This window comes from Lynx canadensis, chromosome B3, assembly GCF_007474595.2.
Source record: "Lynx canadensis isolate LIC74 chromosome B3, mLynCan4.pri.v2, whole genome shotgun sequence".
Classification (NCBI taxonomy): Eukaryota; Metazoa; Chordata; class Mammalia; order Carnivora; family Felidae; genus Lynx; species Lynx canadensis.
This window is the reverse complement of record NC_044308.2, coordinates 121719448-121731992: the sequence shown is the minus strand read 5'-3', so window position 1 is coordinate 121731992 and position 12545 is coordinate 121719448. Positions and strand designations below refer to the sequence as shown.

The following is a 12545-nucleotide window of genomic DNA, read 5'->3' as shown; positions in this document are numbered from 1 at the left end:
TAGAGCTTGCCACGGGCAGGCCCTGTTTAACGGCTTTACATACATTGTCACATAATCCTCACATCTCTGTTTTACAGATGAGGAAACTGGAATGTGAAAATCACACGGCCGTGGATGGGGGATATTCAGACCCAGGCAGACAGGCTCCAGAGTTGCGGCTCTCAACGCCTCTGTGCACAACAACGTGGATCATTATGGGTGTTGCCCCTGGCAAACTGAGCTCTCAACCCCCCCCCCCAGGCCTCCCTCCTTCCGAGAGTGGGGAGCAGGGAAGGAAGGAGCAGATGATGGCTAACACATCCACATCAGCGCTGAATCCAGATCCCCCAGTTGGTGGCTGAAGTCCGGCAGAGCGCCCCAGCCCACTCCAGGGGAAAAGGGGGGGGCAAGTCTACGATGCTGAGAGGGGTGGCCAGAGCGCCGCCCCCAGGAGGGGAGGGAGGGGTGGCGGGGTTGAGGGGTGCCCAGCTGCCATCCCCGCCGCCTCCTGGCCCCCACTCGCTGGCGCCCAAGTGGGAGGACGGCAGCTGCCCGCTCCCTCCTCCCCACGTCTCCGCTACCTGCCCAGTCCCCGAAGCGAAGCGTGAGGAGGCTGCGAGCCAGCGGGGCCGAGCCCACAACTTTGCAGCCTCGGGGAGCGTGACAGCCGGTGTCCGGGGCTCCTCTTGTCCGCGACCCGAGCTCGGTGAGTTCATTTCCCCACCGCTCTGCGGCGGTGCGGCGGCGGCGGCGGCGGCGGCGGCGGCGGCGGCGGCAGCGGCGGCGGCGCGGGGGGCGGCTTCCCCGGCGTCCAGGAGGCGGTGGCCGAGACGCCGGCGGCCGCCCGCGCCGCCAGCCTCGCTAGGGCTCCCGGCCGTGCCGCCCTCCGCCGCGGGCGAGGCGGCCGCCAGTGCGGAGCGGACAGCTCCCCGCGCCCCCGGACCGCCCGGGCGGTCTCCGCGCTCCCTGATCAGGTGTAGGGCGCGGGGGCCGCCGGCCGAGCGCCCCTCGCTCCCCCAGCCCCTATCCGCCTGCCAGGCGCCGCGGCGCATCTGGAGGCTGCTCCCGCGCCCCCCTGGCGACCGGCGTGGGGAAGACACTTGCTTCGCCGGAGACCGGAGCCGAGGGCTCTCTGGGGTGGGCAGCGCCGCCGCAGCCCCCGGGGGCGCCTGGGTGGGGGCGGTGCCCGGCCTCTAGCCACCACCCCCGGGCTTGCTCCGGGCTGAGTTCCTGTCGAGGAGATTGGCTCGCGCTCCCTGTAGCGGCCGCAGGTCCCCGGGGGCACTGGCACCTGCAAAGGGGACTCCAAGGTGATCGATCGCCCAATCCGGACGGGACAGCCTGGACGGAGGCCTCGTGGCATTTGCCCATCCTGGGTGCAGCCGCCTTCCCAGAACTTTTCCTGCGCCTAGGGCTCGCCGGCTCCTTAGCCCCTGGAAAAGTTCTCTCGGGCGCCGGGAATCCTGTTTCCCGGTGGCTTCCGAAGCTGGGCAGGAACCAGGGCTTTGGGGGGCAGGGTAGAGTGGGGAATGAGGTGGGGGTGTTCGGCAGCAGGGGGTAGATCCGCCGAAAAGGCTGGCCAAACATCCGCTCCTTCGCCCAGGGCGGGCTTGTTGGCATCGAAAGGGTTTCGGCGCCATCGGGGTTGTTTGGGTTCTCGCTTCAGGAGGGTGGGGGGAGGGCGCGAAGGGGGATTTTAATTTCGTCGCTTCAAATGAAAACGCTCTTTGCAAAGAAATAGCCAGGGCAGCCAGCGTCGGGGAGATGGGCTGACCAGGATCGGCTGACACAGGTATTCCGACTGCGCCCCCCTTCACCTCACCCGGTGCCTGAGCGCGTGTGTGAATGTATTGATTGTTTTAATTGATTTTTTTTTTCTAAAAGCCAGGTGGCAGCGGCTGCGTGTGTGATACACAGATATATACATACACAAACACAGATACCCAGGCACACACAGATTACACGGACAGTCATGCACAAGGAATGCCCCCCACATATACACACACACTCACCACACCACAACCACCACCACACACACACACACACACACACACACACACATCACAGACCTATAAGCACACATACCTCCAAGGAGCCTTAGGTTAGGGGTGTGGTCCCTGAGTATTGCCCAACATTGGGTGAGGGGGGTGGCCAGAGGGTCAGAGAAAAGGAGGTAAAGCAGGACTTCCAACAGGTCATTTCTCTCTGCCCCACTCCAAATTCTTTGCTTTCTCCTCCAAGGGAGTCTGGAGGAGAAATCCCAAACCTGGGCTCATTTCCACTGCCAAAAAGGAGCGGAGCGCTGGCCCCACGCCCTTCATTCCCCCCACCCCCCACCCCCCAGACTGCCTCGTTGTGCCTGATTCCAGGGTTCTAGAGCCTCAGAGGTTGCTCAAAAACCAAGCGGGCACTGGGAGATAGGGCCTGACCCCCAGAGGCCAGTTGGGTCTTGGGGTTTGACACCTGCTCGGGCTCGGATTGGGGAAGAGAGGAGGCGTGATCCAAGGGACAGGGGTGGGGAGCTTGGGTTTCAGTGGGGCGGGAGCGACCAACTGTGCCCCCTGGACACTGCAGTAAGTCTTCCTCTCACCCTGGGCCCCTTAGGAATGTAATCGAGGATGCTGGCCCTGAGGCTGCTCAACGTGGTGGCCCCCGCCTACTTCCTGTGCATCTCCCTGGTGACCTTCGTGCTGCAGCTCTTCCTCTTCCTGCCCAGCATGCGCCAGGACCCCTCGGCCGCCTGGCTCTTCTCTCCCGCGCTGCTCCACGGGGCGCTCTTCCTGTTCCTCTCAACCAATGCCCTGGGCAATTACGTCCTGGTCATCCAGAACTCCCCGGACGACCTGGACGCCTGCCAGGGGCCCTCGACCAGGAGGGCCCCGTGCCCCCCGCCCAGCACCCACTTCTGCCGCGTGTGCGCCAGAGTCACCCTGAGGCACGATCATCACTGTTTCTTCACCGGCAACTGCATCGGCGGCAGGAACATGCGCAACTTCGTCTTGTTCTGCCTCTACACCTCCCTTGCCTGCCTCTACTCCATGGTGGCCGGGGTGGCCTACATCTCAGCAGTCCTTTCCATCTCCTTCGCCCACCCCCTGGCCTTCCTCACGCTCCTTCCCACCTCCATCAGCCAGTTCTTCTCCGGTGAGTGGGCCTTGGCAGGCAGGTTGGGCCCTACATAGGGATCCTCCACCCCAACCCCAAGTTTGCCAGATTTAGTAAAGAAAAATACAGGATGCCCAGTTAAATTGTAACTTCAGATAAACAATGCATAACTCTTTTAATACAAGTATGTCCTAAATATTACATAGGGCATACTTATATTATTTTTAAAATTCTGTTAACGGGGTGCCTAGGTGATTCAGTTGGTCGAGCATCCGACTCTTGATCTTGGCTTAGGTCACGATCCCAGGATCGTGGGATCGAGCCCCGAGTTGGGCTCTGTGCTGATCGTGGATTCTCTGTCTCTCTGTCTCTCTCTCTCTCTCTGCTCCTCTCCCCTGCTCATGCTCTCTCTATAAATAAAGAAATACATAAAGAAATATTCTGTTATGTAGCTGAAATTCAGGTTAACTGGGCATACTGTATTTTACCCGGCCACCTCCCTCTCCAACCGCCGCCCCCCACCCATCCTCATTCATCATCTCCTCCTTGTTTGCCACTGACTATTTGCTCATAGACTTGTGTGGCAATCCAGGCAGTACACTTGCTCTGTGCCAGACAGGGCTGGGTGCTGGCCATCCCTCCATGCAGTTTGTGAGGTACACCCATGCTATGACATTCCTCTGCCTGGACTCCAATCCTGTTCAGACATTCCCCCAAGGATTTTGCCTTCCAAAGGTCTCGCCAACCAACCACAGTGAGACTGACCAGGGTGCCAGGCCAGCCCCCGCAGAAGGGTAAGCCCTACCCTCCTGCCCACTAAATTTGTCCCCACCAGGCTGTTCTCTAGCCTGCAGATGGCGCAGAGCAGGGGCCACCCTGGTTAGAGACGCAGCCGTGTTTAATGGCTCCACCTTCACATCACAGTGCTGTGGCACTGGCGTGCGATTTGACCCTCCAGGGAGACTCTCACGCTTGCAGGAGCCAGGCACGTGGGCCTTCACACCAGCACTCTCTTGAGCACCCTGGTGGGACTGTACTTTCTATAGTGTGCCCCCAAGGAGAGCTCCATGATTCCTGGCACAGAGGGACCTGGCTCCTGGCAGTTTACCTGGCCTTGAAATTCGCCCCTACCTCATTTCCTTCCATTCCATCCCTACCCTGGCCTTTGACTTCAGCTGACTTGTTTCTTACAGTTGCTAGCATGCATGCATGTGTGTGTCTGAGATTGTTATCTCCACCTCCCAGATGAAGAAACTTAGGCTCATATGGGATTGAATGGCTTGCCCAGGATCTTACTATTACTGACTAGCAGCCTCTGCCCCGCCCCCACCCCTGCTCAGGTGTTTAAACCACCCCCAGCAGCACGGGGAATCTAGCACACCATTGGCCTTTCAGGGACAAAGACAGACATTGCAGCTACATCCATTGAGATCCCAAGATTAGTTAGATGTACCTGGGCTGGACCCTCATAAAAGTTCTGCTCCATTCTGGGGGAAGCCACCATTTTGGTCTTTGTTGGGTCTGCAGCCCGGTCCTTCACAGGAGCAGAACTGTTGTGTCCTTGGGTAGTGGGAACTCAGAAACTCAGGAAGGCCACAGCTGTGGGGTTGCCTTGAGGGCTGGTGGCTGAATTTGGCCCAGAACTTGGAACTCTGGGGCCTTCTGGATCTTGGCACGGGCCTAGGAGGCTGCTGGGACCAAAATAACCAGACCGGGGGAGGGGAGGTGGGCGGGCTAGGGGGTGGAGTGTGAGCACAGACAGGTGGAGGGATGAGGAGAGCCAGAGAGCCTGATTACACTTTCTTTTCCAAGTAGCATCATCACATCAGAATGAATGGTTCCAAAGGGAGGATCCTGAAATGGTTTGATTTGAGATAAGCCTGGGCTTGAGGCCTGTCCATATGTGCTAGGTTTGGGAGACAGGATAGAAGGGAAGAGGGGCTCTTACTTTGATCTGGGAGAGAATAGAGCCAGTCAGTGACTACCTTGGGGCCCAGATCCTTGTTGCAGCACCCCTTTTTACCTCCTCCCCATACCCACTGGGAAAAGGGGGCCAAGGTTTCTAATCTCCAACTCTCCCGTCCCACCCATCATCCTCCTTTGCTGACCTTCCTTCTTCCCCCTCACCAGGCCTTCTCCCTCCCCGCCCACACATGCACCTGACCCCATCAGTGTCTCCCTTCCTATGTCTTCTCCTTCTATTCTCAACCCGAATGGTTGCGGGCACACCCTCTCTCATCTGCTCAGGGGGGCAGGTGGACAGGAGGGAAGAGGAGGGGACAAGCTGTTTAATAGATTGAGCTGTCCACAACTGTGGTACCGACCTGAGTCAGATCTGCCACAAGAGCACAGCATGGCTGGGAGTGTTGGCCCTCAGCTTATGCCAAGGAGGTGGGAGACTAGCCAGTTCAATTTTGGAAGTTGTCCTTTCTTTGGGCTTCAGGGGGGTTGGTACAGGTTTTGTCAGCCCTCTGAGTCTCAGTCCTCTTATCTGGGAAATGGAGATGACACCATCTGACCTGTGTCATTGGGATAAGTGTGCCAGAGTGGTGGGTGCCACCAGAAAGTCCAGTAGAAGGGAAGGGGGACTAGCATTTGCTGAACACATAGTATGTGGATTATCACATCCATTTTAAAGGCTCAAGAGCCAAAAGCTCAGCAAGGTTAAGTTGCTTCCAAACCACACGAGTGTGACCCCAACCCAAGATTTGGACTCAGAGCTGCTAGCCTCCAGAGCGCATACTCTTTCCACTGCACCACACTGCCTCTGGAGCTGCTTCTTGCTGAACGGGCTACTTTGGGTGGAAGAGAGGTTCTTGTCCCTGGCTGTCTATTAAAGATGCTGGGTGATGATCTGTCAAAGGTGTTATAGATGCTTGGTAGGAAGCAGAGATGGAAAGATTGAATGGTGTGACCAATCAGGCCCTTTAGGAAAATTCTGTGATTTTCTAAAAGAAGAACTATTATTAAATAATTCAGAGGAGCTGAGGCAGCTAGGCTGAGCAACTTCAAACACTTCAAGAGAAAGCAGGTCCCCAGAATAGCCTTTTGTAGCTGCTGCAAGGGGCCAGAAAAAGGCCACGAGGTCTTTTCCGCATGTCTTGATTTAGTGCCAGAAAAAAGCCTATGGAAAACAGCTTCCATCAACTCAGGCTTATCCTTGCGGCTGAGTTGCAAGGCAGGCCCTGCACTTGACAGCTCTGATGTTCTCACATCACAGCTCGAGGGCCATCTTTGCCTGTCAGCATTCCTGGAGCCTGGAGGGCACCATGGTCCCGGGGTCCTTCATCCTGCACGTGGCTGCCTGAGCTAACCTGTGCTGACAAGGAAGAAGTGGGTCAGAGGGATGGAACAGCCCTATGTAAGCCCTGTCCCGCTGCCGCCCCCATGCCAGCTGAGGGGCTGCTCCAAATGCCAGCTGGAGTGAGCTCTCCATCCCCTGGGCAGCTGGACTTATTTGTCTCCAACTCTGCAAGGAGAAACCTTTCAAAGCCCCTGGGGCTGAGGGCAAGACGAGGCTGTTAATGAGCAAACCTGAATCTGGCCCACATCCTCCTGGCTGCGGAGTCCACCGCTGCTCAGACTGGACAAATTTTAAAAGCCCAACCCTCGGGGGTCTGGAAACTGGGGACTGGGGAAACCAGGGAGGAGGTGGGTTGGAGCCAGGGGAATGCTGGAGAAGAAGGATATGGTTGAGATTTGCAGAGGCTGAATAGATTGTAAGGTGGGGTCTCTGGAACAGACACCCTCATCTCGTTGGAAGGGGTGGAGGTTGGCTTGCGCTGCAGGGAGAGAGGGGCTGAGGAGGGCTTTTGAGTTCTCTCCTGGACCCAATGCCCTAGCTGCTAGACAGGTCAAGGTAGGTGTCTCTACCAGGCTGCCAAAGCTGCAGCCCATCCAGGACTCAAAGCCCTGGAAAGAAGGAGAAAGCTGGCTGGTCTTGGGAGTTAAATGTGAGCCCTTCTTGGATGTAGTCTCCTCATCTATAAATGACCCTCATCAGGGAGCACTGCACGGAGTGTGAACCAGAATGCTGGTCACTTTGTACACCATTTCCCTGAATCACGCAACCTTATGGAGTCATTGTTATTATGCCCATTTTACAGATGAGCAAACTGTAACTTGGAGAGATTAGATAATTTATACAAGGCCACAGAGCCGGGAGAGTCAAACTTAGCATAGATTGACCACCCCAGTTCTGACGAAGAGTGTGGGATCTCTTATTCAGTGGATGTTTAAAACCAATGATAGAGAATGCTAGTTTGGAGGGGTTTGGAGAGGTCCTGCCCAAGGCAGGGAGCTAGACTGATGATCTTGGGGGCCTCTTCCAGCCTTAGCAGACCCTGGCTGACAGCTCTGGCCAAATGTTCTCGTGGCCATACTGTCCTCTTGTTAGCATTAATGACTGAATTATTTTCTAAGTCAGCGCTCTGCACTGCCCTTGGAGCTTGTGACTTCTTCTTGATGACTAGGCCCTGTTCTCCATCATGCTGTCATTTTCCAGAGTCCTCCCCGCCAGTGTTCCCAGTTCTGTAGGGAGATGGGGCTGCAGTCAAGGCAACTGCCCAGGAGCCAGCTCCCTCCCTTGCATCCTCAGCTCACCCCCCTCTGCTCCTGAAAAAACACCTTCTCCCTGTTTCCAGATCACAAAGAGAAGGTAGAGCAAGACGGCATCTCTGACCCTAAGGAAATGGTGGCATCTAGGCATCTGCCAGGAGAAGAAGCTACCTTCTCTTCTCCCCCACGTCCCCCAGTTCTCCCCTCTCACTTCAGGAGCCGTGGGCACTAAGAAAAAGTTAGGGCAACTAGTTCATCCTTCCTTCCCTCGCTGCAGCGCTGAGATTGCTACAGCATATAGCTTCAGTCTCATTAATCTCCCTCCTTCCCTAGTGGAAAGCGCCTGCATGGATCGCAGTTCAGTACGTGGCCTGGGTGTAAAGCGATTCTGGTCTTTCCCCTCCCCCCTGCAGGAGCTGTCCTCGGTTCTGAAATGTTCGTCATCCTCATGCTCTACCTCTGGTTTGCTATCGGCCTGGCCTGCGCGGGCTTCTGCTGCCATCAGCTGCTGTTGATCCTCAGGGGGCAAACCCGCCACCAGGTGCGGAAGGGGGTGGCGGTGAGGGCCCGGCCCTGGCGCAAGAACTTACAGGAGGTCTTCGGGAAGAGGTGGCTGCTGGGCCTGCTGGTCCCCATGTTCAATGTTGGAGGTGAGAGCTCCAAGCAGCGTGACAAATAGCAGGCATTCCCATCATTTCTGTGTGTGTGTCTTAACTCCTCCTGAACATAAGACCGTGGCACTCTTGTCTCCGCCCATGACCCAATACAACCTTGAGCCAGTAAGGTCCTAGCATCCACCCCTGGTCTGTGACATATAGAGAACAGCGTTGGCTGGTGGATTGTGGCGAGAAGGAAAAATGGCCACTCAGGCATTGCTAGGCTCCCAAGAGCCAGCCAACTGCTAGGAGGCCTCTGCTTTTGTTCCTTCCCCCTTGGAGCCCCTGATTTCCCCCTCTGCCGGGCTCATCCACTCTCTCCCATGTCTCATGTCATCACTGCTATTGGCTAGAGCTCTTCCTCTCAGACCCATGTTAGGATGGAGAGTGGATTCTTGCTGTTGGTATGATGCTCCCAGGACCTAGAGGTAGGCAAAAATGTTTAAAATTACCATGTGTGAGAGATAGCCAAGTCAGCTCTGCCAACTGCTAGGGAGGTTGAAACAGGAGAGGTGTGTTCTTATTCTCTCTGTGGATTTGTGAGCAGTGGAAGGGAAACTCAGGAGCTTACTGCCCCACCCCCAAGTTGCAAAGCCTTTTCTCTGGGAGACAGCAGCCAATGGCCTGGATTTTCTAGGTGCTGTGTCTGTCCATCTTGCTCCATATGGCCACCCCAGCCCAGTCTGGGACCTGCCTTGATGCTTCCTTTCCTTGGCACTCTTGTAGCTTTCTCTCTGATGTCTAGTCTTTGGGGTTTTTGTTAGATGTTGGGAAGGCAAAAAGGAAGGAAGAAGGAAAGGAGAAATACTGATAAATGGGAGAAGCATGTGGCTGCATGACCATACAGAAGGGGACGTGTGCATGTGTGTGTGTGGGGGGGGTGGTGAGGAGTGTTGTGAAATTAGAAAATGCTTAGAGGAGGGGAGGAGAGAGGTCACACAGAGGTTGGGCACTGGGATATTTGGGAGATGAGAATGAGAGGGGAAAATGGGCTCATTTCTGAAGGACATTCTAGCATCTAAAGCTGTTCAGAATTTGAAAAGCTGCCTGGGGAAGTAAAGAGTGTCCCACTGGAGGTATTCCAGCAGGGACTGGTCAGTCATCTGGCATGCATGCTGTGGAAAGAATTTCTGCACAGGGTCAGGAAAGGGAGGATCCTTTCCCACCCCCAAGAGTCTAGTGACTCTTGTGACTGCCAGGTCCAGAGGCAAGATCTGTAGAGATGCCTGTGAATTATTTGCTTTCACGAAGCAGGAAGAAGGCATGGAAGGGTCTGAAAATCATAATGCAAACCTTCAGGACCCTACCTTGCCACTGAGGAGGGGTCTCTGGTGAGACAGGACAGACTGGGTGTTAATGCTAGCTGAGGGGGTTGGCATTTGAGGAAAGGGAGATGGAGCAGTGTCAGGGGCAGGTAGGGGCCGTAGCGGGAGAGCAAGGCTGGAAGGTCAGGCGGTTGTGAAGCCAGCCTTGGTTATCTAATTGGCTCTGGATGGGGGCACTGCTCTGTGTTCTGGGGCCCAGAAGATCAAACCTCTGGGGCATATTTGGGAGTGGGGACAACACAAGTGCCCCTTCTGACTGGATCCCAAGGCCAGTCTACCACCCGTGCAGGCAGCAGAGCTGAAGCCCACACCCTACAGTGTCCAGCTGGCGGCCACAGGCACCCCAAGCATTGTCACACAACACTATGAGTTCTTGAGCAGAGCTCAGGAGCACTTTACCTTGGTCCTGCCTTCATGCCCCCTACAGGGCTAATGTAGTAATGGCACCACTGGCTCACACTCCCTCCCATTTTCATTCATTCATGCATCCTACATATATTTCTTGAGTGCCAACTCTGTGCCAAGTCTCTTCCGGGCACCGGTATACAATGATGAACAAGGCACACTTGTTGTAATGAGCACTGGGTGTTATATGTAAGTGATGAATCACTAGATTCTACTCCTGAAACTAATATTACACTATATGTTAACTAACTGGAATTTAAATAAAAACTTGAAGCAAACAAAAATGATGAGCAAGACAATAAAATCTCTGCCATCAGGGGCATCTTGTCCCTGCCCCCACCCACTGAATCCCACCCCTTGGAAAATGGTTACTCTGCTATCTTGGTGTCAGCAGGGCAGGTCACTTGGAGGGGAAGGATATTGCAGAGAAGGCTGAAGAGGAGCCGGGCTGGCTGGATGAAGGAATCATTGGGGAGCATCTTCACCCCCTACTTCTGGCCATACTGAAAAAGTGGGAGTGGAAGGGGAGGGAAGAGATTCCCTGGGCAATCCAGACCTTGGCTCTTCCCTGACTGCAGAGCTCAAGCTTGGAAGCTAACCATGCCATTCCCAGCCTCCTGGAGGCTCAGCACTGTGAGACTTGACATGGGGAGAGGAACTAAAAGGGAGACCTGCAGGAGTCGGCTTCTGGCCGATTGGTCAGTGGGCGGTGACGGTGGGGGGGGGGGGTTGCCAGGTGTGGGACTTGAGTAGCATTTGTACACATGTCCCTGTATTGTTGATGAAGAACATCAATAAAACATGTGGTGTTAAATTGGATTTGATGTGATCACACGGGCACTGTGGTTGGTAGCAGGGCAGGCAAGGCTGGAATGCACCGACACAGTCAAACAAGCTGTTGAAATATTTAAGGTAAAGTATTAAAAATACTTCTGTTCTAGTAGGTAAGTAACCATTGTCCAGACTCCCTGAGAACCCACTCCTGCTGCCCCAGCTGCTCCTGCTCCTCCCTTGGACTCCTGGCTAGCTTCAAAATCCAGCAATGAAAAGGGCAATGCCTGTTACCTGCATGGAACCCTCAGGAGTTTATTCCAACCCATCAGCCAGTGTCCTTTGTGACTGGTCAGGGTTTGTGCTGTGTGGCTGGTAAATGTGTGGATACCACCCCTTGTTGGTAGCAGGTCTATGTGCTGGGATCATGGACCCATGGGGGCCAGGAGTAGAATGTGTAATGTAGGAACTTTCCTCTTCCTCCTCCCACTCCTTCCCATGTCAGAGGACAGGTGGGGAGAGAATGAAGAGGAGAAGCCACTTGATCCTCCATCACAGGTAGAGCTGACTGCCCCCTGAGGATCAGCCAGGGCCCCCTGACCTCTCAGCCCCTACAAAACTTGAAGACTTCAGGCTGCCCAGTCCTGAGGGCAGCTGAGAGTGGGTTAAGCCCTGCAGGGAGGGAGTGGTCCCTGAGCAGATGAATGGGCATGACCTCTGATGCATCCTAAAGATGAGCAGGCCTGGACTAGTAGAGGCACAACTACAAAGTGTTAGTTCTTCTTGGGCTGTTGAAGAGCCTTCAGCCTAGGCCAGTGTTGTATAAAGGTCTGCGTTCCCTGGATACATGCCAACGAGCAACCAAAAAGGCAGACCCAAGATATGCCGGCGGTGGGGTGGGGAGGGGATGAATGGAGCTGTGACTAATCTTCGGCACATTGTAGAGCATGGGCTGTCTACACTCCATGGGGCAGACACACCTGCCTTTTCACCATTGTATCCTAAATGCCTAGCAGGGGCTAGGCATATAGTAGGTGCTCAGTAAATATTGACTAAATGAATGCTTAGATTTTGTGCTCATTTGCTCACTCCACATCTCTTCTTTGCTGTGCACACTGTGGGGCTGGAAGACAGATGAGACAACACTGTCCTCCAGGGGTTCACATCCTGGGAGAGGTTGCTGGGAAGCCCCAGAAGAGGAAGAGAGCATGTCCAGCTGTAGGGACCAGGGAGCTTCCATGTGTGCAGAGCTTGGAGGAATGGATGAGATTTGAGAAGGCAGACATGGATAAGAAGGCTTTCCAGGAAAAGGGAACTGGCCTGGAGCCCTGGAGTGATCATGGGATGGTGAGCATAGCGGCCATCATGGAGAAGCAGGTGGAATTAAATCTGGGAGTTGAGAAATCCTTATCAAAATGACACCAGCATTCTTCACAGAACTAGAACAAACAATCCTAAAATTTGTATGGAACCAGAAAAGACCCCGAATAGCCAAAGCAATCTTGAAAAAGAAAACCAAAGCTGGAGGCATCACAATCCCGGACTTCAAGCTGTATTACAAAGCTGTAATCATCAAGCCAGTATGGTACTGACACAAGAACAGACACTCAGATCAATGGAACAGAATAGAGAACCCAGAAATGGACCCACAAAATGTATGGCCAACTAATCTTTGACAAAGCAGGAAAGAATATCCAATGGAACAGAGACAGTCTCTTCAGCAAATGGTGCTGGGAAAACTGGACAG

The 12545-nt window shown here is 54.7% G+C and overlaps 1 protein-coding gene across 3 annotated transcripts; it reads left to right on the top strand.

The window, feature by feature from the left end:
* The first annotated feature begins 275 nt into the window (after positions 1-275).
* Positions 276-10841, top strand: ZDHHC22 (zinc finger DHHC-type palmitoyltransferase 22). 3 transcript variants are annotated; one of them, XM_030319655.1, is made up of 4 exons: positions 276-685; positions 2584-3123; positions 8055-8291; positions 10422-10841. In XM_030319655.1, the coding sequence occupies exons 2-4, from the start codon at positions 2598-2600 to the stop codon at positions 10532-10534; spliced, it is 876 nt and encodes a 291-aa protein (XP_030175515.1). In that variant the 5' UTR covers positions 276-685; positions 2584-2597; the 3' UTR covers positions 10535-10841. The 3 variants fall into 3 exon arrangements, with proteins under 3 accessions (XP_030175515.1, XP_030175518.1, XP_030175516.1); XM_030319656.1 differs by lacking the exon at positions 276-685 and adding an exon at positions 1685-1771; XM_030319658.1 differs by lacking the exon at positions 10422-10841 and having other exon boundaries at positions 8055-10238.
* The last annotated feature ends 1704 nt before the right edge of the window (positions 10842-12545 follow it).

Bases quoted from the DNA above. Each gene is read 5' to 3' on its own strand.
- ZDHHC22 (XM_030319655.1), top strand. From the start codon at position 2,598: ATGCTGGCCCTGAGGCTGCTCAACGTGGTGGCCCCCGCCTACTTCCTG. The intron at 3,124-8,054 runs GTGAGTGGGCCT...TCCCCCCTGCAG, and splicing joins CATCAGCCAGTTCTTCTCCG to GAGCTGTCCTCGGTTCTGAA. The intron at 8,292-10,421 runs GTGAGAGCTCCA...TGGTGTCAGCAG, and splicing joins CCCCATGTTCAATGTTGGAG to GGCAGGTCACTTGGAGGGGA.